The 25,991-nt window shown below is 34.0% G+C and overlaps 1 protein-coding gene across 1 annotated transcript in view; it reads left to right on the forward strand.

The window, feature by feature from the left end:
• Nucleotides 1-25,991, forward strand: part of VWDE (von Willebrand factor D and EGF domains) — a gene marked incomplete at its 3' end in the record, with an annotated part of 72,538 nt that overhangs the window by 29,375 nt on the left and 17,172 nt on the right. The window contains 12 exon segments of the mRNA XM_032755719.2: nucleotides 733-877; nucleotides 3,418-3,635; nucleotides 3,882-3,955; nucleotides 5,396-5,666; nucleotides 7,824-8,032; nucleotides 8,177-9,141; nucleotides 11,224-11,360; nucleotides 17,181-17,336; nucleotides 17,457-17,561; nucleotides 19,025-19,139; nucleotides 21,202-21,452; nucleotides 22,387-22,606. Coding sequence (XP_032611610.2) covers nucleotides 733-877; nucleotides 3,418-3,635; nucleotides 3,882-3,955; nucleotides 5,396-5,666; nucleotides 7,824-8,032; nucleotides 8,177-9,141; nucleotides 11,224-11,360; nucleotides 17,181-17,336; nucleotides 17,457-17,561; nucleotides 19,025-19,139; nucleotides 21,202-21,452; nucleotides 22,387-22,606 — 2,866 coding nt within the window.

The raw sequence follows: 25,991 nt of genomic DNA on the forward strand, positions 1-25,991 counted from the left end.
TAGCACTCAGCAGACAGTGTCAGGGGTCAATAGTCAGCACCCCCACCCTTGTACCATTTCTGATTAGGCTAACAGAGAGAATATTCAGTACTAAGAATCATCTGTTTTGAGAGCTAGCCAAGACTCGAGACTGCATGAAAACATTCCTGCCTCAAAAAAGGATTGGCCTGTGAATGAGAATAGGGCCAGTCCTGGGTTGCACCAGTTCTCAGGAAGTTCAACTCTGGAAATCAGATGCTGAGAAATAAGCTAAGTGTGGAGATATTTCAGGTGACAACAATAATTTGATTTATGTATTAAAAGTACTTAAATTTCTAATTGAGATGGTGGTATTAATCCCTAAGAAAAACGAGAGTCTTCTGTTGGTGTGTCAGTAAACATTAGCAATAAAATGGAAGAAAATAGAAATGTTTCTTTCTTCTTCACTTTCCAGTGCTCACCACAGAACCAGCATCATTGAGGCAGGCTTGGATATGATTTGTCAAATGTGTTGGGGAACCAAAGTGAGTCAAACTCAGAGCAGTGCAGTAGCTCCATGTACTCCTGTGTGTGCTGCTTGTATTTTTATAGGTTTGATTTTAATGGTCTTGCTTAGTTAAAACATTCTAGGGCTTAAGTTATTACCAGCTCATTTAGCAAAATATGTGCTGTTGAGAAAATGCCCTTTCAAAATTGTGCCTTAGAAATAAATTATATTTTAACATAATTTTTCTACGTATTTTCTCATACCAGCTACAGCCTGAATTGAGCACTATATCAGAGGATGGGAAAGAATACTACCTGAAGATAGAAAGTACAGTTCCTATTATTTGTTCTGAATTTAGTGAGCTTGGTCAAGAATGCAAAATCTCATTAAAACTGAAAACTATTGATCGAGGTAATATACTAACTTTATTTTATCTTATTATTAGATTGCAAACAATAATGCTTTTTTTCCTGTAGGAAAAGTCACTGGAGTGTACTCATATAATAAATCATGTTGCATGTTGACATCAAATTTTAGCCCAATCATATTACTAATACTGGGCCAAATTGATGATTGCCAAAGCAATTCACATTTCTTCTTCTTGGCTGAAAGCATACATTTAAAAAAAAAGAAAAAAAATAGTGAATAATCTCCTTTTCATCATCATCTTTTTCCTCTCGCTCCTCTTCTTTTCTCCTATTTTTTCTCAATTTCCTGTTTATTCCTCTCTTTGCTTAGTTTACAGAAATCGAGGGAAAAACTGCTCTTTAAGATTTTTCAAATCATCCCCAATGAGAGACATTTGATAAGTTACGTTAAAAGTTCAAGCTTATGAAATATAGATCTCATGATGCATCCTTCAAGTTTCTCTCCCTAACGTACGTTTATGTTTGGGATCTCGTGTCTTAAAATTCTTCCATTTCAATTACTGATTATATGGATGTTGTGATACATGGCCACATATGTGTCGATGGATAGAGTGAGGAAATCCTCCCACATAATAAGATAGAATATGCGAGGACAAACCATGCATAGCAGTGATTGGCTTGATTATGTTCTTTTTCCCACTGAGCCTCTGATGTAGAGATCAAAGCAAGTTACAGATACATAAATTAAAATATAACCTTTAAGAGAGATTACAATTTCATCAGCATACCACATACATTTTCACCATAGAATATTACATTGTCTTTACTAAATATACCAAACACAAGGTATCTATAGACCTTCATGTCCATATTATAAATAATTAAATCAGAGAAATAAGAGGATAAAAAAGCCAGGAGAGAGAGAGAGAGAGAGAATCATTTGGAATGATGCACTCAAGAAAAGAGATGGCTAAAGAGATAGAGGAATTAAGAGAGGTCATCTTAGGATTGTTAACAGTAAACAGGCTCAGATAATACCCACCTACTCACTCAGATTTCAGGAGCACCACCAGCAACATTATATTTTTAATTACAGCCCAGACATATTAAATTATACCCTCTCTCGGACTATTTGGCACAATTCTACTTCAAGTTAGCTCTGAAAAGCATATTATGCAAATATTACTATAGTTTATGGAGAGAACAGAAAGAGGATGATGTTATTGATGTTTTCCAAAATCATGTTAGTCAAAGATTTCCTTCAGTTACAGGTATACTTTAAAATATTTTCATGCTGTCAATTCTTTCATCAAGGCAAGCATTGCTAAAACAATATAATAATGGCCTAAATATATTTCTACATTTTAGAAGTTTGCATGAATGTTCTTATTCTCTGAGAATTAAAAATGGCTTTTGTTTTCTGAAGAAAAAATTCTGGATTTCATTCTGGATACTCCTCATCTTGTCCTCTTTAAGTACAATAGCATTAAATCTTTACTTTCATAGGGAACCAGTTGGTGTCTGAGTGTTTTTCTAAACAGACTATGCTGCTATTCATAGGCTTAAAGAGAACAACCCCTCATATATTGGCTTGAGGAATTGATGTTATGGGCTCTAAGCTAGAAATATTCTGTATTCACCTTAGAGAGTTGGTTAAGAGTTTGAATGTTTCTGTTATTTTTTATGTGCATGGGAAAAGTATGTATTTCTAAAAAAATAGTTCAGTGTGCCTATATCTGATTAATATAATTTCATACCTAAAAAATCTGTATGGAAGAAAAGAAGATAGAACATTTTTTAACAACTTTTTTCCTTTTTGATTCTTAGGAGGACTTTGGAATCATTAATTGGATATGATAGCATACTTCCTCTGTGGCCAATTTTGGGGGCAAATCTGTTCTTTTTGTTTAGTTATACAAATTCCTGGAGTTCTTTTCTCTTTTTTTGTTACCATTTCCTTTCCAAATTATTTTTTCTTTGTTATCGAAGCGAGGGAGCATCTCAAGGTTGTGAATATATTGGGACATTTGGGAGGTGAAAGAAGATAGCTTGTTACTGTTGTGAGATCATCTTCATTTGTTTTGATTTTTCTGTTTTTCGACATGATAAGCCCTTTATCAATAATTAAAAGCCATTGCTACTATTCAACAATGGATGGAATATGAACACATATGCTAAGAAATATTACAAAAGTATCTGGGCCCAAGGTACAAATCTTAGACAGAAAAAATCATGTTAGTATGTATAATATGTAAAATTATAATATATGTAATATGTAAAAGAATAAATTTTATCATTCTTTTTGAATTTCCTTCAGTTGCATACAGTTTTATAACCTAATTGAAAATTATAATATGTATTTATGTGTACATACATATATATTATAGTTGATTAATTCTTTGTAAAAATCAGGTAGATTCAATAGCTTTGGCTTAATTTAGACAAAATTTGCAACCGTATGTTTTAAGAAAGAGAAAATAATTTGAGAATAATCTTACAATTCAGTGTTTCATGTTAATTTATTACATGCTTTGGTTAGTATATTCTCTTGGAAATTTTTAAACCTATTTTTTTATTAAATAGGTAGAGAGCACCTAGGCTTAAATTTGGCACTGTCTTCCTGTCATGTGGACCTTCTCCAGACATCTTCCTGTGCTAATGGAACCTGTAGCCACACTTTTGTGTACTACACTGCTGTCACAGACTTTTCTCGAGATGGAGATAGAGTTACAAACATTGTAGTGCAACCAATAGTTAATGAGGATTTCCTGTGGAACAACTACATTCCAGGCAGCATCCAGGTTGACAAATTACAAAACTATTACTGCAATTGAAGCTTTAAGAAGAAATGTGTATTTTATCATTATGTCTTATAAACTTTTTATGTAAAAAAATTTTGGTAAATTAGTTTTTAAATGATTCAATTTTCAATAACTATGATAAAAACAATAATTAATTGAAGATTTTTTGAGATTGCTAAGCAATTTTTTATATATCACTAAATATAATTAATGGTAATATTTACCAAAAATATCTTTGCTTTTAAGATCAAAGTAAAGGATGTCCCAACTGCTTACTGCTATTCATTTACTGACCCACATATAATTACATTTGATGGCAGGTAATTTCCTGAAAATTTCTTCTTTTAGTAGTTTTGTTTGCTTTGATTTTGTTGTTTTATTTTAAACAGCATATTGTTTTATAATTTTTTAGTCCTAGTCACTGAAATTAGACAGAAAGGAATTACTGGCTTGTTTCAAGATACTAGTTTATGTAGAATTTTTTGCCTTAAAATCTAATTCTTAGTAAAAAACATGGATTATTTAAAAGGCTGAACTTGTAAAAATAAATATTATTACAAATGCAGAGAATCTTTTTTGCTAGACTCTTTTTAAATTTTTAATAATGATTAAATTATTTACTCTAAAGATGTTTAGAACATTTCCATATGATAATAAAACAATCTTTAAGTTTAGGCAAAATGATTAAACATATTAGAATTATTTTTAGAACTAATTACTCCTAAGTCTTGACAAGAATACTCAGGAAAAAAACTATTGTAACTATTATGGATACCTGGATATTTGCCTCTGGAATTTAAAGTAAAATGGGCAAAAGACCAAAAAGTAATCTAAACTATTTTGTTATTAATATCTGCATAGAAAGATTTAAACTCAGTTATATCATTCTGGGAGATTCATGGTTCTGAGATGTCTGTAAGGAAAATGATAAGAATGTCTTAGTGTTGCATCAACATTTTTTTCATGATGCAAGATGGTTGTGGTTTGCTTAAAAAATTGTAATATGATCATTGTCAGTAAAATTATTCAATATATAGAAACTGTTCTATAAGAAAGTTATACTCCAATGGTGTCAACAGGTGTTAAGAACCTGAAGGAACTGATCTCACAGGCAAGAATCCTTTATGGTTATAACTAAACGCTTAGACATTTTAGTGGAAAAATCTCAAGAAAGCGTAGTAGTGATGAATTTAATCTGACAATTCAACAAGATGAATTATGCAACAACTAGGTGAAAAGCCAAGTTCTAAGTACTGGGGGTATGGCAGTGAACAAAACAAACACTCTCTACCCTCATGGAGCTGACTTTTGCAAAGGGGAAGAGAGATATGAACACATTTAATAAGTAAAATATAAAGGGTATCTGAGGAAGATACTTGCTGTGAAGAAAACTAAATTGGGTGGAAAGGGAAGGCTGAAAAGAGGGGTTGCAATTTATATTAAAATAGAGTGGTTACAAAAAGCCATTTGGTGCGGGTGACATTTAACAAGTACTCAAAGATGAGGGAGATAGTCACGTGTGTACACATATGGGGAGAAGACCATCGAGCCAGCCTGCCCTGCTCAAGGAGAGCAGCTTGACTGGAGTGGTGAAAGGGAAGAAAGGAGTAGTGGGAGAGATTGAGGTGTTTATGACTACTTTGTTTCCTTCAGTGCATACAAGAAAATGATCGTGATACATAAAGCTGTTGCAAATCAATAACATACTTTTGTGATATTTTACATGATTTTTTAATGCAATTGCCTTTTGTTAATGATAGGGTATATGATAATTTCAAGACTGGAACATTTGTGCTTTATAAGAGTATGTCACGTGATTTTGAAGTCCATGTACGTCAGTGGGACTGCGGAAGCCTTCAGTATCCAGTGTCATGTAACTGTGGGTTTGTTGCCCAGGAAGGAGGTGATATAGTTACTTTTGATATGTGCAATGGTCAGCTACGTGAATCACAACCATATTTATTTGTAAAAAGCCAAGATGTAACCAGGAATATCAAGATAAGTGAATCTTACTTAGAAAGAAAAGTCACAGTATGTATGATTCTTTAACATTAAAAGTATTTTTTGTTTTTCCCCTTTCAGATAAACATCTCTATTAAATTAGGAGCTATCATTTTTCAACATTAGTTTGTTTAACAAAATAGCATTTATATTAACCATTATCTTAGAGGGAATACATTTTTTTCACTTACCACACACAAATAGACACAACATCATTAAAACCATGTAAAATTTAAACTGCCTTATTTAAAATTTCAGTATGACAACTTGGTGGATTAGTCACTAAAATTTCTTTTGACAATGTGTAATAAATAGTATATTAGACAGAGATGACAGACATAATTAAGAATGAATATTTAGGAATAATCAACGAGTTTTCGAAATGAATACAGTGTGGTACTACCTCAGGAATGGGCTGGTAGATAAGTGCAATAGAATATGAAGTCAGGAAACAAACCTAAGATTATATATTCACCAATATTTTTAATTCTTTTTCCTTTACTCCTGGCAGGCTAATATTTTTTTAAAGATTATACTTCATATCTGCGAGTAAACTATTTGTATTTTCAGGTCATAGCCACCTTCCATTCATCTTTCAAACAAGTAATTCCAAGTAAATCAAATTAAAATTTAAATAAAAGTATTAAAAATTTAAGTTTCTGTTTGTATAATATTTACTGAAGTGAAAAATCATTTCTGAAAATAAGTTATATATTTGAATTCCATCACTGAAAACCAAAATGCAAATCAAAAATTAGGAAAATATTTGCTATGTATAAAACATAGGTCAGATAGAAAACATTCCTGCATCACTAATGTATAATCAGCACTCCAATTAAAATGAGCAAATAATATAAAAAACCTTTTCACAAAAGAAATAAAACTGATATGTTCAAAAGTACGAAAACCAACAAAAATATGAAAACTTTAACCTCATTACCAGTCAAATAGATAAATAAATAAAGATTGAACATCTTTCATACAATATCAGGAAGCATAGGGATAGTACATTTAGTAACAGTCTTTCCAGGGAACATAAATATCATATATAACCTGCACCTACGTGTGCTATTTTGCCAAGAAATTTTACTTCTGGAAATTTATTGTAAAAAAACAGTTAAGGATGTGAATACTCCCGGTGATTGTTTATTGTATCTTTCCTTGTAAGATGAAAAAGTCATAGTTAAGTAGTGATCAATAAACAGGCTTAACTAAAACTCTAAATATAATGATGTCATATGGTAGAACACTTTGTAGTCATGAAAATGCTGGAGTAGGTGTGTGTGTTTATTGACAGGCAAAGATATGCCCAAAATATAAAAGAGGCTTTTGAGGAATTTGCACAAAGATCTTAATATTAGCTACCTTAAGTTGGTTTGGAATGTAAAATTTGTTTGTTTTTAAAATAATTTAATGTAACTAACACAGACCATTTTTGTAAAAGAGAAAAAAAGAGTTATTTTTAAATTTTAAGAAAATTAAAAGGGGAAAAACAACCAGAAGAGCAAAGAGTGGTGTATCTTCACTGATTTTTAGAAGAGATAGCTTCTCCACATATACAGTACATCAAAGTGGCCGGTCTGGAAGAGGTGATATTCCTGTGATGGGAGAGGTGGTTCACAGTTAGAGTGCACAGGCTACTAGGGTCATTCAGCAAACTCTCCTTGCTCAGATCACCAACTCCCCAAGCTACCTTCTAGTTAAAATTTAGCTTCTGATTCTGTTTGTCTACTGGCAGCTAGAGAATGCTAATTAGCTGTAGAAACATGTACTCCTCTGAAATTATATTTATCTGTGTAAATTAATTACTTGGCAATCTGATTCTCTATTAAATAATTATTATCAGAAACATTACTTGGTAAACATCCTCCTCAGTATTTGTAATGTATTAATTGCATAAATTATATCATTTTAGTTTAAATTATTTAAAGAAAGAAGTTGCAAGCAACATATTTCAATAAAAAGATCAGTATGGTCATCAAATTTCAGGTCAGCAAAATGCAAAAACCCATATTTTGATATAGAATGTTAAGAGGAAAGTTGTAGTCAAGAAAATCAGTATTTTATTCTCTTTTTATATTGAGGGAATAACTATTTCTTATTTTTTAAATAATACATTTTTCTTAATCCAGATTGAACATTGCTTCAACATCTTTTATTTCTGTATTGTTTATTTTTGTTTTTCAGATCTGGTTTTCTTCTGGGGCATTCATCCGTGCTGATCTTGGTGAATGGGGCATGAGTCTAACGATCAGAGCCCCTAGTGTAGATTACAGAAACACTCTGGGACTTTGTGGAACCTTTGATGAAAATCCAGAAAATGATTTCCATGACAAAAATGGGATCCAAATTGATCAAAATTTTAACAATTATGTTGCTTTTATTAATGAATGGAGGTAAGACACTATTTTTCCACTTGCGATTGTATTAATATTAGACTTAAAACAGGTGGTGGCTCAACACCCTGCTTTTTTGCAACACATATTAGGACAAAATGTTTATGTACAAATTACTGTTCTTTCTTGTTTTCCATCTGGAAGGATTTTACCAGGAAAAAGCATGTTTGACACACTGCCAATTTCTATGACGTCACCTGGAAAGCCATCCTATTGTAGCTGTTCATTGGACACTGCAGTGTATCCGTCTTCCGATGATCTGGACAGTGTTTCTCAATCAGAAATTGCCTTGGGTTGCAAAGACATCAGTCATGTCAGCTTATCTTCTTTGATACCAGAACTAGATGTCACCTCTGAATATATTAATTCAGACACTCTTGTCAGAGAGATAAACAAGCATACATCTCCAGAAGAATATAATCTAAATTTCTTTCCACAAGAAAAAAAACACATAAACCTGACTAAACGAGGCTTAAATGTACAAAAACATCCTGGAAATGAGAAACAAGATGCACTAAAATATTTGGACAATAAGAAATATACACAAGGCCGGGGAAGCCACAGCCAAGAAATGAGGTACAATCGACAAAACAGATGGAAACGGCAAAACTTTTATGAGTTTCTTCCTTTGTTTGCTTTCCCGAGTCTCAGCCAAACGGATCTGGAAGAACTTACTTATTTTTTCCCAGAGGACCATGCTGAGGATGTACAGCAAGAGTTTTTCCCCTCTTGGCCCACACCCTCTGGCATCACTGAGTATAACACCTTGACCCTCTGTCAGCAGACTCTAGCCAACTCCAGCATAGGAAGGCTCTGTCTTGCTTTTCTTGGCAAGAGAGTAGACAGTGTTATAGATATGTGTGTGAAGGATGTTCTGTTAAAAGATGATCTTAGCTGGGCAGAAGCAGGTGTGGCTCTTTTAGAAAATGAATGTGAAAAGAGGATTGTGGAGGAGGGGAAATATAACACAGAAGAGTATGGCACATCAATTGAAGACATTCTCTTAGTATTAAAATGCCCCAATTTATGCAGCGGCAATGGGCAGTGTATGGAATGGGGGTGTGCATGTTCCCCAAGCTTTAGTTCCTATGATTGCAGTGATTCCTATGGTAAGTAAATACCCTCAAAGTTTGATATTGCATATGATATTTCATTATAAAAATGTATTTGATCTTTATTTCACCCTCAGTATCCTAACAGTGTTTATTCAGATTTTATAGAGAAAACCTCCAAATGATATTAATTAATACATTATTAATTTTCCAACAGCATCTCATCTTATTTGGAGTAAAAGCCACAGTAACTTATAACAGCCTAGAAGGCACAGTGTGATCTGGCATTCAGTGTCTCTCTAAACTCATTCCCTACTACTGTCACCCTGTTGTTCCACTCCAGCCCCTCTAAGCTGTCCCTCGAAAATGCCAAGATCATTTAACCTCAGGGCCTTTACACACAAATGGGCCCTCTACCTATAGAGAATCACTATTTTCCCAGAACTCAAATTTAGTATTTTTAAAGCACTGTGTTTATATTGTTTGGCTAATTATACTAATTTGCTTAAAACTCTTTTTCTCTAATGCATCTATCTATACAGTACAAACTATTTTGTCTTAATATGTTAGACAAAGAAACTGTAAAAAGTTTTGTTTCCTTTAATAAGTAAACCAGTAACTACTGATTTCCCTCCCATTATTACCATCTTGCTCTTTTCCACCTACAGCCTTTTCCTTCTTAGTAAATGCAAAGTTCATTCCTATTTGCTCACATTAAAAACTTGTAGTCATTTTTGCCTGTCCTTTTCCTTCATGCCTCAAGTTTAATTCATTAGCAGCAAATCCAGCTCCAGCTTCAAAGCATTTCATTTCTCTCCCTGCTACAACCATAGTCCAAGCCACCATTATTTCCCCATCGGATTATCATAGATTCTCCCAAAACTAATTTTCTGTGCAGCAGCAACTAAAGTGACCCCATTGAAGTGTAAGTGAGATCATATTGCTCCTGCATTTATATAGCTCGAACGGCTCTCCATCTCCTTCAGAGTAAAGTCCACAAACCCTACCATGGCGTAGAAGACCCTAGGTAGTCTGAGGTTCCTTGCTCACTGAATTCATCTAGGATTCCTCCCCCAGCTCACTGCTCTTCAGCCACACTGGCAGCTTTGCTATTCCTCAAAGGAGCCAGGCCTGCTCCCACCTCAGGGTCTTTGCACTCACTGCTCCCTCTCACCGGAGGATTCTCCCACCACAGATCTTTATGACTTATTTTCTTTACTTCTCTGTTCAAATGTCATATTATCAGAAAATCCTCTGTGGTCATTCAAAATAGACTTGTTTTTCTTACACAATTCCATGGTCTTAATCTCCCTTAATATAGTTAATATAATTTTTTCCATATTCCTGAAAACAATTGTGTAATATAATTTATATTTATCTTTTTGTTTATTTTTTTATCCTCTGATCTAGAATGCAAATTACATGAAGGCAGAAACTTTTGTTTTGTTCATTACTACATCCCCAGTACCTAGAATAACAATAGATAAATAAAAATTAATAAACATTTGTTGAATTTGTGAAAGCATGGACTGAAGTAACCTAGGCTTTAAAAAAATTTTCATCAAGATTTTTAAGGTTCTGAATACACATGATTTTCTACCCTACTGCTAGTACAGTTGTGTTCACTTAGGTTTTCCCAGTACTTAGGCAAAGGGTTTAATAACTTTTACACACTGCATATGTCCATTTTGACAACCAGATGTTACTGATACAGATGACATTTTGAAATTTTAATGCATTGCATTACTAACTACTATATTTTATTACAGAAGTATTTTTTTCTATAACCCAGCTATATGGCACAAGCCAAAATGGCAAAACCAAAATGTACTTTATTGTAGTGGTAATTTCTTAATATTTGTCCTTAATTGATATAAAATATTATTAAACATTAGCGAAACCTGTGTTTTTAGGACTGGTAGTGTCTGTAATATTATTATTGGTTTGATGGTAGATACCTCTTCTAATACCAGATTACTCTTAACATTTAATGGCTTAATTAGTGTTGTAAGTAGCATTTTAGGTATACTTTAAAATATTACTTTCCATATGCTTTTGATTTGGGGCTTGGAAATAATTAGTTTTTTTCCTGAAATTAAATAAAATATGTAGCATTTGTTATATATTTTTTTTCCAAAGACAAAGCTCCTGAAATTACAGAGCTTGGGAATGCTGGATTCTGTGATGTTCAAAAATATAATTGTATGATGGTGAGAGTTTTTGGCAGAGGCTTCAAAGAATTACCTTCAATTAAATGTGAAGTTACTAAGCTACAGGTATGTTAATTATAGAGTTGAGAAACAATAGAGTATATGAGATACTCAGATTAATATTATCTTGGATTAATTTGGTCTATCAGTTAGCAACATAAATCCAAACGATATTATATCTAGAGAGCTGAACAGGAAAATGATTAAGTTACATAATGTTGATGCTTCTTTGTTAACTTTATTAAAATATAAACTTTTTATTGAAGTATCAGCTCACTGTTTTCACTTATATGAAAAAGCTAAAAGAATATCAAGCTTGATTTATGTAAGCCTCTGTATTTCTTGAAATGTAAAAACATAAAGAAGAGACATTGTTTTTAGCCAAGACTTATCTTGCATAAACTGGATATGAACGTTTCCCTTTTACAAATCAAAAAATGAGGACTAATTGCATTTATTCTTTATATTTTCCTTACTATGGATTTTAGACAGAAAATACCTACCTCTAAAAAATAGTATTTATCTTTCTGAAGGCCCAGAAACAGACATGATCAGTTTGAACATTAGTATATCAAATTATACCTTATTTTTGATGATTATTTAAATGGTCTTCCTTGTCTTTATTCAAATGGAAATTTTATTTTAAGGTTAACTGTATGAATTTCAAAAGTATATGTGGGTAAGCTGAAAACTTAAGACAGCAAACCACATTATAACATTCTTCTTACTTTTTCTCTAAATTGATGAAGCCAAATGTGATTCTGAGATTGAGAATTTACAGGAGGAAATAGGTTTGTATGTGTCTTTATCAAGTAGTTAAACACAAGTATGCTAACTTCAGGATTTTATGGGTGGAGCCTTTCTAAATAAGCCATGAAATATTTTAATCCCAATGAAGTAGTAAGACAAAATAGAAAGGTACATGTAAGTAATTTTAATATCACTTAAGAGAATAGACATTATATTAGTCTTGGCAGAATAAATCATATGACATCACATGAAAATTAAGTGATTTGCCAGGAGCGAATTTTGTAGATTTATATTCTCTTAGAAAGCACATCTTGTACTTACCTTCAGATGCATTGTCTGTTATGATTTACTCTCATACTACGTCCCATTTCCTCCAAACTTCTGATAAATACAGAGTAAAATCTGGAATCCTCTAACACACTATACAGAACTGTATTAGTCCATTTTCACAGTGCTATAAAGATACTACCTGAGACTAGGTAATTTGTAAAGAAAACAGGTTTAATTGGCTCACAGTTCCACATGGCTGGGAAGACCCCGGGAAACATAAAATCATGGCAGAAGGCAGAGGGAGGCACCTTCTTCACAAGGCGGCAGGTGAGAGGGAGTTAAGAGGGAAGCTGCCACTTTTAAACCATCAGGATCTCATGAGAATTTCCTTACTATCATGAGAGCAGCATGGGAGAAACTGCCCTCATGATCCAGTCACCTCCCACTATGTCCCTCTCTCTATCCTTGGGGATTACAATTTGAGAGGAGATTTGGGTGGAGACACAGAGCCAAACCAAATCAAGTACTATAAAAAGAAAGATGTTCATTTGCCCAAACTGAAATTAGAATGCATATCTGTCTTTATTTTACGTTATGCTGAAGTTAAGTTTGTCTCTCCTAGCCCCAGTCTTGCCCAGTGCTGGGTTTTAAAGGATCTTCTAGCCTTTAATTCATACCTCCAGTCAAGCCCGTTTAATGTGCCACTATTTTAGGATCCCCAACCCTACCAACATGGGCCCTGCTCAAAGCCTTGCATTCACTTTGTATGGAATGTGCTTGCCCTGCCACTAAGCTAATGTCTTCTCCTAGCTCCCCTGTTACATGTTCAGTCAACATGAATCAATTCCTGCTCACCTTTTTAGTTCAAATTTCAGTTCCCTGCGAAGATTGAGTTCCTCTTTAAAATCTAGCATTTTGGAAATCACGTCACGCAAAATCCTTAATGACTTCCCATTTTATGAAGTAATTTTTAAAAACTTTTATTTTGGAATAACTTGAGACTTACAGAAAAATTGTAAAAATAATGGAGTTTCCAATAATTGTTCACCCAGTTTCTCCTAAAGTTAATATCTTATTTATAAACCATATCCATAAAACAATTGTTAAACTAGAAAATTCACCTCGATACAATACTATTAACGAATTTACAGACCTTGTTCAAATCCTGCCAGTTGTCCAACTAATAATGGTCCTTTTTCTGATTCAGGATCCAATCTAAGATTTTATATTGCATTTTGTCATGTTTCTTCAGTCTCTTTCATATTGTGACAATGCTCCGTCTTTCTTTATCTTTTGCACACTTAGCTCTTTTGAATATTGTGACCGTGCTCCATCTTTCTTCATCTTTTGCACACTTGGTTTTTTTGAAGAGCACGGGCTAGTTGTTTTGCGGAATGTTCCTTTTTTTATGGTTAGATTGAGATCATGCCATGTTGTGCAATTCTTAGTGCCTCCTTTCATGATGCAATGTATCTAATCATGGGCAATGTAAATTTTGATCACTTACTTAAGGGGTTTTTGCCACGTGTCTTCACTTTAAGCTTCCTGTTTTTCCCATTGTAACTATATGTTGTAGGGAGACACTTTCAGATTATGCAAATATGTGGTAGCTCTTCAAACATTTTCTTCCTAATTTTAGCATCCAACTATAATTTTTACTTGTAGCAATTATTACTATGGTATTTACCAGTGGTGATTTTCTATTTCCATCATTTCTTCTACACATATTATTTGGAATTCTACTGAAAGGAAGAGCTGTTCTTTGTTTCCAATTTATTTATTCATTTATTTACTCATGCCAGTATAGACTAATGGAAACTTATTTCATGAATTATAACTCAATGCTATCATTCTTTATTTGGCTGTTTAAATTATTCCAGCTTTGACCACTGGGAGCTATTACAAATTGGTTCTCACATCCTTTTAACTTGCTCCCATAATTTTTTGAACAATTTATCATGTTCTGGCATCTTACGATATTCCAGACTCATATTTTTCCTAGTCCAACTCTAGAATCAACCGTTTCTCTAAAGACTGCAGTTCCATTTATCAAAGAGGGTCATTTAAAATCCAAGACTTGGGTGCAAGATGTGCTTCTTGTTACAGGGTAGTTACTGCTTCTTGGCCCTTTTAATGGACACAGTTAGAAAATCTATGTATGTACACTTATACACACACGTAACTACCTATCTGTTTATTTATCTGTCATCTCTGTGAGTTGATACTGATAACCCCTGATTTCAGTGCAGTGCCATAAGGTTCATTCTAGCCTTCTCCTTTCCTCATTTGTAACTCTTTTCTTTACAAGTGAAAACTGGCTCTCATCATCCACAATATATTTATCTGGTTTCTCAATCTAAGTGTATATGTAAGTCAGTTTCAGAAATTCTAACCCTTTCCTCTGTGAAAAACAAATTCCTGAAACAAGGTCACAATATAAAGGCAGATAACTTTCCAAAGTGAGTTAGATTAAATATTTTCCACTCTGTTTAGAGTGGTTATCTGTTTTATTTATAATACAATTAGGTTTTAAAAATATTTGTCTTCCATTTTGAGTTTCTTCCACACTCTGGTTGATTATGGTTATTTAATCATTTGGAGGGTATATGAAATATTATCATAGTTCTAAGAGTTGAAGCTATACAAAGGTATACACATAGAATTGTTACTTTCTTGTCATCCCTGTCATCTGCTTTCCATCACTCCTTTTCATTAAAGTATGTTTCTACTGTCATCATTTTCTGGTTAATCCTTACTATATTTCTTTGGTACAAAAAATTGATAGAAACTCTTTTTTTAATATAAAGTGTAACATATTTTACATGCTTTTTTCTACTTTTGTATTAGTAGTTTTAAGCAAGTTTTTAGCTAGAGATTCAACCACTTAAGCATTTCTTTCACTTCCTCCCCTAAAGCAGTAAAGATTCTACAAAATCCAATTTTAAAGTAGCTGATTTATAGGATTAAATACAAGATGTTATCCAAGAAATGGATGGCACATTATGATTTAGCTCATGGCTGTATTTGTAGGCTTGAACTTCCTGTTTATGCTATTCCATGCATCCCTGTCTTTTTCCTACACTATTCCCTCCATTCATGTGAATTGCACTCTCTCCACTTCTGCTGCCAGTGTCCAAATAGCAGTCTCCTTTTTTATTTTCAGGAAGAGAAATATTTGCTTTTTTGAAGCCTTCTTTGACTGTACTAGTTAGTTAGACTTAATAACTCCTTTTGTATTATATCTTATTTGAGTCTCTTTTAATGCAATAATAAAATTATATGTTGTCTGTCATTTTCTTTGTGATCTTTTTTCACTGATATATTTTTAGCACATAATATACACTCATAAAATATTGATGAATGAAAAGGAAATAGAACACTGTATATTCCTCATTTTGGGTAGGCCCCTTGAAACAGAAAGTTGGAAATAATCTCTATATTGCCAGTCATTGGCTGGAGCCTTCTTTCCACACAAGAAACCGAGACCCTACATTCACCTAAGTGTAGGTATCATGACTACTCTGAGAAATCATTGTCATTCTTCCTGTATAAGAGGGAAACGACTGGTAGATCTGCTAGGCTAGACTGCACACTCCCTTAAATATGGAGATTCGCAGCTCACTCTTTCGATCATCAAATCTTCAAAAACATAATTTCTATTAGCCACAGATTAGAGTGATCATGTTTTCCTTTCCTTTTCCTGCTTACCCACAATGTTGAAGCATCAGCATGCTCTATGACAAATTCTGAGTGGTTGAAAACATTTGACAGTAATAAGTTTCAAAGAAAAATCTAAATCTAAATTTTGACAGCAAAATATAGCTTTTGGTTTCCTATGTAGTTACCCATACTTGAAACATTATTCTGGCTTCTCCTCTTTTGACACCAATGCATTTTCAATACTGAAAAATATACTAAAAGTGTAGCTTAAGCATGATATGTCACTGAGTTATTAAGTAGGGTGAACTAGATAGAGTTTATTTAGTTTCAAATTACTAATAAACTAACTTGAGCAAAAATATTTATTATGACGATAGTATATTTTTTAGAGAATCAAGAACAAGGAAGTAGCTGAATTCTCAAGAAAAATCTTGAACTTGGGACTTGAACACCATGAAGACTCAGTATGTGTGCATTTTTATATGGGGTGTGTGTGTGTGTGTATGTTTGTCTCAATTTGGCTTTTGTTTGTGGGCTTCATTTTCCTGTTTCACTATATATTGGCTTTCTCTCCATAGTGAAAAAATGGCCACCATCCACTCCATAGTTTTGTGTCTTGCAACTCAAGCCATCAGAGGCCAACTGACATGACATCTCCATTGGTACAAAGTTAAAATATCATGAGTATTGAAATACTGACCTAGCTTAAGTCCGCCCCTGCACCAGTCAAGCATAGTCAGGGAGACTGGTCATATAGGAATATGAGAGACCCTGTGGGAACTGGGTAGGGGGCAGAAAGGACAGTTTCAAGTAGATGAGGTGATGGAAGCTTTTGCAGGAGCAATGAAGGCATTTCTGGGCAGAAAATCAATCCACTGTGTGTCATCTATATAGTCAAGTGTGTTTCCTCTTCTACAAAAGTCATTACATAGTGATCCATTGTATATGACCAATATTGGTAACTTCTTCTATTTGAACCGCCAAGAAATGCATGATTCATTGGGAGCAATTTGCATCATATTAACATATATATGTTTTTCATTATTCTGAATAAAACTCACTCCCAATGTGACTTTTGTTTCCCTGTTATATATTACATTATACTAGGCATATATTTTAAAATTTATGTTTTGATTATATGTAATTTACTAACAATATATTTGCATAATTTAACAGAGGTTAATTGCTTTCTCACTGTGTCTTCAGTATAATAGCAGTGAATGGATGCCTGGAGTACCCATCTATACACAGACTATTTTCCAAAATAGCAGAGCTGTTGATTGTCAGCTGCCCACTGATGTTCAGCAGTTTGACACCATGGATCTGGTGGGTGGGAAACTAACTGGGAAGTGGCAGTTGAAGGTAAAAAATAAAAAGACATCTTCATATTTATAAACAAAGTAAACACTTATATATAACATTTCATAATGAATTTAGAACATTTAGAACAAATCATCTCATTATAGAACTATTATGTTACAGGTATCTAATGATGGTTATAAATTCAGTAATCCCCAAATAATGGTCATATATGATGGTGCTTGCCAAGTTTGTGGTCTCTATAAAAATGACTCATGTACTATAAAGGTATGCATTTTTTTATGTGTTTTCACATTTACATCATGGATATTTTCATTTCCTATGCTGTTGGCACATTAATTGTAGTTTTTTCACTTTTATACCAGAAAAACTAATAGAGAAAAGCCTTCCTCAAGTTTATATAAGGTAACTGAAATTGTTACTCTGCCTGCAAGGAAGAGGTTCCTACCTTTAACATTTTGAAATGGCAGATTACTTCCAAAAAATTGTAAGAGGAAGTCCAGACTAAATTATTTACTACTTCACTCCTACCTACATGGTTTTTTCAGTAGTAATAATGACTTTCCCATAAGAGATCTTATGTTACCTACTCTTCTTTGCATCAAATGACATACATTTGGCTAAAATTTGTAAAATGTATAAAGTTAGTATTTTTATGGGGAATATTTCCTGGCAACTAAGTTTATTAGAGCATGTAAATACCTGCCACTTGATGGATTACAGAACAGCAGTGCAGCCTGAGCCGAGTTGCAGTCACAACTTCTTCTTAATCTATATCCAGCCTTCTGTATTTATCAGAAGGGCTGTCTCACATGTGAACTGCTGACTTAACAGACACTTGGACTCCTCAAAGCTGAGGTGCATACAAATAATATTTATGTACATGAAAATTTTAAAGTATTATTTTTTCTAAGTTTAAAATTTATTTTCTTGAGATTAGTCACCAGATCAAATCTCTGGTTTTGAGAAATTGATTTTTATTTTTCCCAAATATTTCATTTCCATATATCCATAAGTACTTTAAAAATATTATTATTCAAGATTTTTTTCTCCTCCTGGAGCTATTTTGCTCTAACTTTTATGCAATTTTCCAAGTGATATTAAAGGAGATTTTGTAAAATGAGCTAACTTTATATCTCCTGAATAAAATTTAGTCTTCTCCCCAAGAATACTTGCTACATTTAATGTTCTTTCTGTGCTTATCAGCATCTCTTTCAAATGTTTGGTGTAATGATATCCATTATCAAGTGTGGATATATAATTATGCCAAGGATCTGGTCTAGTTGGCTGTGTTCACAGAACATAGTGGGCTGCTAGGGAAATGGAAAATAACTATAACCCAATGTGATTTTATAAATTGTGGAGGAAAAAAAAGAAGTTGGTCTTATTACTTTATGAATAAAGCACTCCCAGGATGAGTTGAGCAGTGAAAAATACCAAAAGAGAGATTTTCTCCCATGTTATTTATAAATTATAAGCTATAACTTCGTAAAGATAAAACTTATATGTATTTTTATTACCTCCAAATCAATCAGTTTTATAGACATTTACATATTCAGGTAATTTGTTTTCTCATATGCACTTATGATTATGAAGTATCAAAATAGATGTATGTGCTTTCTTTGGAATCATCAGTACATATACTGCCATCCTTCTATGTAGTTTTTTTTCTATATGCTAACTATAGCTGTACTTTATTGATGTTTTCTTTTTTAAAAATTTTCCATTAGGAAAATGTTTGCATTATTGAGGGACTCTGCTATGTTGAAGGAGACAAAAATCCAACCAGCACTTGTTTGATCTGTAGACCCCAAATTTCAAGATTTACTTGGTCATTTTTAGAAAGTAAGTTATTCTTTATTAATCCAAATATTTCCTATACAAGACATTTTAAAAGTGGTTTTCAGCCAGAAGTTACATAAATGTGTTTAAGATGAATGACCTTTGTGTTTAATTTATCATCTCTCCTAACTGCAAAATGTACTTTGAGGGTATAGGATATTTATTTTAATATTTGATTAGGAAAGCATATGTGATTTATTAATGGAAGAAATGGCAATTATTAACTCAGTTACACACAATTTCCCATGCTTAGCCTTACCTGTGTTCAGTTTTGTGAAGTTATTAACCATTTAAGCTCAAAGGCCATGGATTCAGCACCTGTTAAACAAGGTATCTGGACTTAGTAATCTATAAAGTGCCTTCCAGCACTACTGTTGTGTGATGTGATGAGTATAATATTGGGTACAGATAATTTTGAGATACTTTGTTTCAAACAATACCCCAAATTATAGTCACGTACCATATAACTTCCTCACTTTCATAAATAGAGCTATGTTGGTTCCATCCATATAGGTGTCCAAGTTCTCTTTCTTCACGGGGAGATCAGACATTATTAGAGACAATAGGGCACAATTATTCCCTGGCCCCATGTAATTTTATTTAAGGAAGTCATACAACTTTATATTTATACAATGCTTTGTAATATCATTATAATTGTATGTGCATATTTCATTACTGTGTTTCATTACATTTGCCAGATGATTCACTGCTTAGGTTTAAGACTTACGGAATGCTGTGGGAAGACAATGGAAATTTGAGGGAAAATTACAGTGCAAGAGATGAAAATACAATACAACTTCTGAATTGGTGCCTCTGTTTTTTCAATGGCTATAGTTTGACTGATTGATTCGTTGTAGTCTCATAGTGTTCAAAGTCATAAAGGGTCATAAAAATATCATGTCTTTTAAATCTCTCATATTGAGGATGAGGAAATTAAGATCCATAAATTAGGCTGCTTGTGTAAGGAAATGCAGGGGCGGAACAGGAACCAGAGCTACAATCTCGGGGCATTAGTGCTTTGTGGATGCAAGCAGAATTTTTGTGCTCAGTACAATGTAATGGAGCTATTTGTTCCAAGTATTAAGCCAGTGGGCTGGAAAGGTAGACTTTTTTTTTTAATATAAGACAATATAAAAAGAGATTTTTCAGTTGTTTCATGAGTGTAAAGGGAACTCTGCCTGTCCTCTAAAATAGCCACTTTTTTTTTTTTTTTGAGACAGAATCTCACTCTGTCTCCCAGGCTGGAGCTCAGTGGTGCGATCTCAGCTCACTGCAAGCTCCACCTCCTGGGTTCAAGCAATTCTCCTGCTTCAGCCTCCCGAGTAGCTGGGATTACAGGTACCTACCACCATGCCTGCTAATTTGTATTTTTAGTAGAGACAGGGTTTCACCGTGTTGGCCAGGCTGGTCTGGGACTCTTGACCCCAAGTGATCTGCCCACCTTGGCCTTCCAAAGTGCTGGGATTACAGGTGTGAGCCACCATGCCCATCCTGAAATAGTCTCTTTTTTAGTGTGTGCACTCAGCCACTGGAAGAACCTCTGAGGAGCAGAAGATAAGTATGGCTAATGGCTTCCACGTATTATAGCTGGGGAGGCAAGTACAGCGAGAAACGTTCAAAGGAGCCAAAGAAACGGAGCAGTCATGGGCAGTGAGGGAGGAATAGAGAAAGGGAGTAGAGGGAGAAAGTGAGGCTTAAACAGAGTGCAAAGGATTCACAGCCAGAGAGAGAGAGAGTAGTGAGGCAGTCAACACCAAGAAGTAAGACAGAAGAGGCACAGCACCCAGTGTGGACAGTGCATGTGTATTTATATATTCTGTGCTGTATCCAAAGTGCTTTCATACTTTATAATAATGCCTGAGGTCTTGCACCTGTCAGTTACTTTCACATGTCTAAGAATGGAATTGAACTTACTCAGAATGTTGAAAAAAAAATGAAAGCAGCTAATAGACCTTTTAGCAGAGTTCAGTCTTTAACAAAATGCATATCTCTGTGGGAGCTCTCAGAAGTACACCTCATTCTTTTTTCTACACGGGTATAAAGTTAAGTGTTTTCTCTATCACAGACAACCAGCCCCCAGTGATTCAAGCATTGCAAGACAAATTACAGACATTTTATGGTGAAAACTTTGAGTATCAGTTCATGGCCTTTGATCCAGAAGGTTCTGACATCCATTTTACGCTGGACTCTGGTCCTGAAGGGGCAAGTGTTTCCTCTGCAGGGCTTTTTATGTGGAAAACAGAGTTACTAACTCCCCAACAATTTACTCTACGACTTAATGATGACTGCGATGCTGAAACTAGAGTCACGATTGAGGTAATCTTTATAATTACATAAGTGTCACTGGATTCTTTCGCAATTTTAACAACTTTATTTGAATTTAAAATACAAGCCATATTCTAGTTGTAAAGAGCAACAAAGTTATTAAACATTGTATGGAAAATTAAAATGCCAAAACTTTGACTATCCTTTGTAAGAATTTAAAACTTTAGAGAGAGTCTCAAGCCCAGAAGCACAGATCTAAATTAATAATTTCTATACTGTTTTATTTGGCACTTCACTATGACAAGAATAAAGAACTCCTTCAGCTCCACCTTCATGAAAGATGTGTGATTAATCTAAGATTGATAATTATACCCTCTTCCATCAAGTGAAAGGACCTGAGATGTTGAACTAGAAATCAAGATTATAAATACAACTTGAGATAAATAATTGGCAACTATAATTCCTTTCATTATTGACTTTTGGTTATGTCAGTCATGAGCACTTAATACTTACAAACCCTGTATGTGTCCTTTGTTCATTTGAAACTTGGAACACACTTTTACACTGAAGTAATATTGTGAAGAGCAGCTGCGTTCTACGCCATATTAACCCAGTAACTCGGGAGATCATTTGCTCTCTAGATTTGTGAATAACCCAGGTGATTAACTGCTTTCCACTTTAATGATTTTTTTTAAGTTGTTCTACTTGCATGACAGAAATTGATCATCTTGTAACTTTTTTTTTTTTTTTAGAAAAGTTATCCTTAGTATTATACTGTGGTTATGCACCTGGGAGTGGGCATAATTGCCTTATTAAACTATCTTTAATACAATTTTATATTACATTTGTGTGTGTGTATATATATCAAATATAAGTGATTTGGTCATACTTGTACATAAACACACAGGCCTGTCATGATTTCTGGGGCATAAACTGAGGATAATTTTATTGAAAAGTAAGACATTTCCTTTTTTTTCTTTTGTAGGTGACTGTGAAGTCTTGTGATTGCTTGAATGGTGGATCATGTGTGTCTGATAGGAACTTTTCTCCTGGGAGTGGAGTGTACCTGTGTGTCTGCTTGCCTGGCTTCTATGGCAGCCTTTGTGAAGTGGACATTAGTGGGTGCCAATCCAACCCTTGTGGTCTTGGCAGCTGTATTAGTGGTTTTCACAGTTATTCCTGTGATTGTCCACCTGAGCTCAAAGGTAAGATTTTGCTCCTCATAACAAATTAGAAAGAAAAGCTCCTTGAAAAACACATCTACAGATTACTCAAGCAAATGTGTGGTCATAAAGATTTTAGTACACATCTTTACAATTTTAATAAAAGTTATTACAAATATAATTACTATCCATATCCCTTGTTTTTGTAAATTGTAAGTTCCATACACTATTACAGTTTTGATAATTTTTATAACTGTTATAGCAATATAGGAACCTGTTTTGCAGGTCCCTAAACATTCTTACCTATATTTGGTAGGGAGAAGTGTATTAAAATGTATTACTATTAAGATATAATATGGAAAAATAAAGCAATTATACCAGAGAAAATACAAAAGCTATCACTTAAGAGAGGTTTTACTGATAATTCATTGACTTAGAAATATCATGGTAAAAAGTTGAAATCAAATGAAATGTTAGCATATTTACTAACTCATTAATTGTCCTAAAATGTGTGATCACAGAAATAAATATATGACTGCCAACCTTTAATTTCCCACGGCTTTTTAAAAACTCATATGAATATTTTATTTATGTTTAATGAATGTAAATATTAAATAAGTAAATATATAGTTAATAAGTTGATATTTTTCTTGAAGACACCTATTTTAACAATACAATAGAACTGAGCAGAGTATTTATGTGTCTTCTAATTTTCTTTGGCACTTTTTCTTTTTTTGAGATGGAGTTTCGCTTTGTCACCCAGGCTGGAGTGCAGTGGCGCAATCTCAGCTCACTGCAAGCTCCGCCTCCTGGGTTCACGCCATTCTCCTGCCTCAGCCTCCCGAGTAGCTGGGACTACATACAGGCGCCTGCCATCACGCCCGGCTAATTTTTTTGGTATTTTTAGTAGAGATGGGGTTTCACCATGTTGGCCAGGATGGTCTCAATCTCCTGACCTCATGATCCGCCCGTCTCAGCCTCCCAAAGTACTGAGATTATACGTGTGAACCACCGTGCCCAACCTCTTCAGCATTTTAAAACAAAAATTTTATCATTTGGAACTATGAATATAGATCTCTTTTCTACTCCACTGTAGACTATATTTGAAATAATTCAAATGTTGATTGCCTCATATGTTTTAGTATAATAAGGGCTACCATCCACATATGACTGAATTTACTCATTTAGATGAGTTGTTAAGCATTTCAAAGAGCACCACATCAACTCAAAAACATTTGTTAAAGACAGACTGACTTTCCTAACACAAACAATTTTCATGAATTTTCATAACTAGTCTAAACAATTTGTCCTTAAGCTAAACAGACAACCATCCTAAATAACTTTTAAAAATTACTGACTTTTTAAACAAAGTTCAAATTACTGCTGTAATATAAAACTTTTTGCCTTAAATATTAATGGAATTCTTAACTTATTTACAATATAATCGTATGTACTTGAAAGGTCTGGTTTAATATTAAATTGAATGTAATTAGTGACTTTATATTTGATTATACAGTAAGTTTTAAAAACAGCATACTTCTATCCTCATTGTTCATAGCAGCTCTTTTGGGGTTAGAAGGACAGACATAAAAAGTAGGAGTTATATAATAAGCTGATTGGACATACGATGTTTTTCAAATTAAATAATTTGAGCTCTTGATCTATATTTTGTACAGGCAAAAATTGCCAGGAAGATGTTGATGAGTGTGACTCCAAGCCTTGCTTTGAGGGAGTAGAATGCCTGAATACCTTTGGTTCCTATCATTGTGGTTCATGTCCAAAAGGATTTTATGGGGATGGAAAAATATGCCATGGTAAGAGTTCCTATTTTCTGCTATGAGATTGTTTATGCTGCATTTAATTATTTTTTAATAGCATAATTTCTGTTTTTGACTCATGTATTTATTCAGTGTAAATGCATTAAGTGTCATGCATTGAACTAGATACAAAGGATGCAAAAATATATAAGACGTGTTCTCTGACTTAATAGGTAGAGTGTAACAGCAGGGAATATGACTAGTAGTTACAGAGTACAATAAAGTGTTCTGTGTCTTCTGATAGAAATCACAAAAGGGCTAGTAGGAATACTACACAGGGAATCTTATCTACCTGGAGAAATAATGAAAAACTTTTAAAAAAGGAAGTGACTAGACTATACTATACACATGAGAACTGAATCTGATAGATCAAGAGAGAGAAAGGCATTCCAGGCAAAACCAACAGCAGGAGCAAAGGGACAGAAGCAGGTAACATCACAGCACTCCTTGGGCAGCCACAGTGAATAGTTCAGCATGCCTGGAATATAGGAAGAAAGGGGAGCTGCTACAAGAGTTGGAGCTAGAGAGGTAAGCACTAGCAAGACCACGTAAAAACCATGGAGACTCCCTTAAAGTTTTGAAGTGGGAGAGAAACATGATACAGTTTACCTGTGAGATAGTTTAAGGAGTAGTGTGTAGGATGGACCACTTGTGGGTAAGGAACTATGTAAATCTGAAGGTGAGAAGAAGAATTAAGAAAATATTTCAAATATATAGGAAAAAAGATGAAGATATACTAACCTAAGATGAGGTAATGATGAAAGGGATACTAAAGACGCAAGTTGATTGTACTTGGTCAGTGATTGGGATTAGCATGACAGAAAGAGAGTCATTAAGTTTTAAGTGTTTGATTTTAGTGAATGGGTGCGTAGAATCTGCATTTGCATTGCTATGGATGGAACTGCGTCGCCCCAAAATGTATATGTTGAAGCCCTAACTCCCATTGTGGCTATATTTGGAGAAAGGAAGTAATTAAGGTTAAATGAGGTTATAAGGATGGAGCCCTGATCCCATAGAATTGGTATCCTTATATGAAGAGACACCAGAGAGCTTGTGATGTATGGACAGATCAAGAAAGTGGCCGTCTTCAAGCCAGGAAGAGAGCCTTCACCAAAAACTCAATCAGCCAGTTTGATCACTTTGATCTTGGATCATTGAGCCTCCAGAATGGCAAGATAATTTCTGTTGTTTAGGCCTCCCAGTCTGTGGTATTTTGTTATGGCAGCTCAAGCTGACTAAGACATACAAGCAACGTAATGGAAGAACAGGTTGTTGTGGAGGGGAATTATAATGAATTCAGTCTAGATTCACAGAAACTAGGGTTACTATGGAATATCCATGTGAACTCAGACAGGAGGATTAAGTTGAAAATATAATTCTTAGAATCATCAGCTATGTCATAGAATTGTCCAGGGAAAACCCTTAGATTTAGAGGAAAGTGGATAAAAAAAATTGGTGGGCATCAACATTTTAAAAGATTAAAAAAGAAAAAACTAAGTTATAGCAGACAGTGTCGAAGATCCATACCTTGGGTTTAATTAAGTGAATGGGACCCTCTTTGATGACAATTATGTACTAAAGAAACAGCATCATCTTGTGCTTCAAATTGG

The sequence above is a fragment of the Hylobates moloch genome, unplaced genomic scaffold (assembly GCF_009828535.3).
Source record: "Hylobates moloch isolate HMO894 unplaced genomic scaffold, HMol_V3 SCAFFOLD_1, whole genome shotgun sequence".
Lineage (NCBI taxonomy): Eukaryota > Metazoa > Chordata > Mammalia > Primates > Hylobatidae > Hylobates > Hylobates moloch.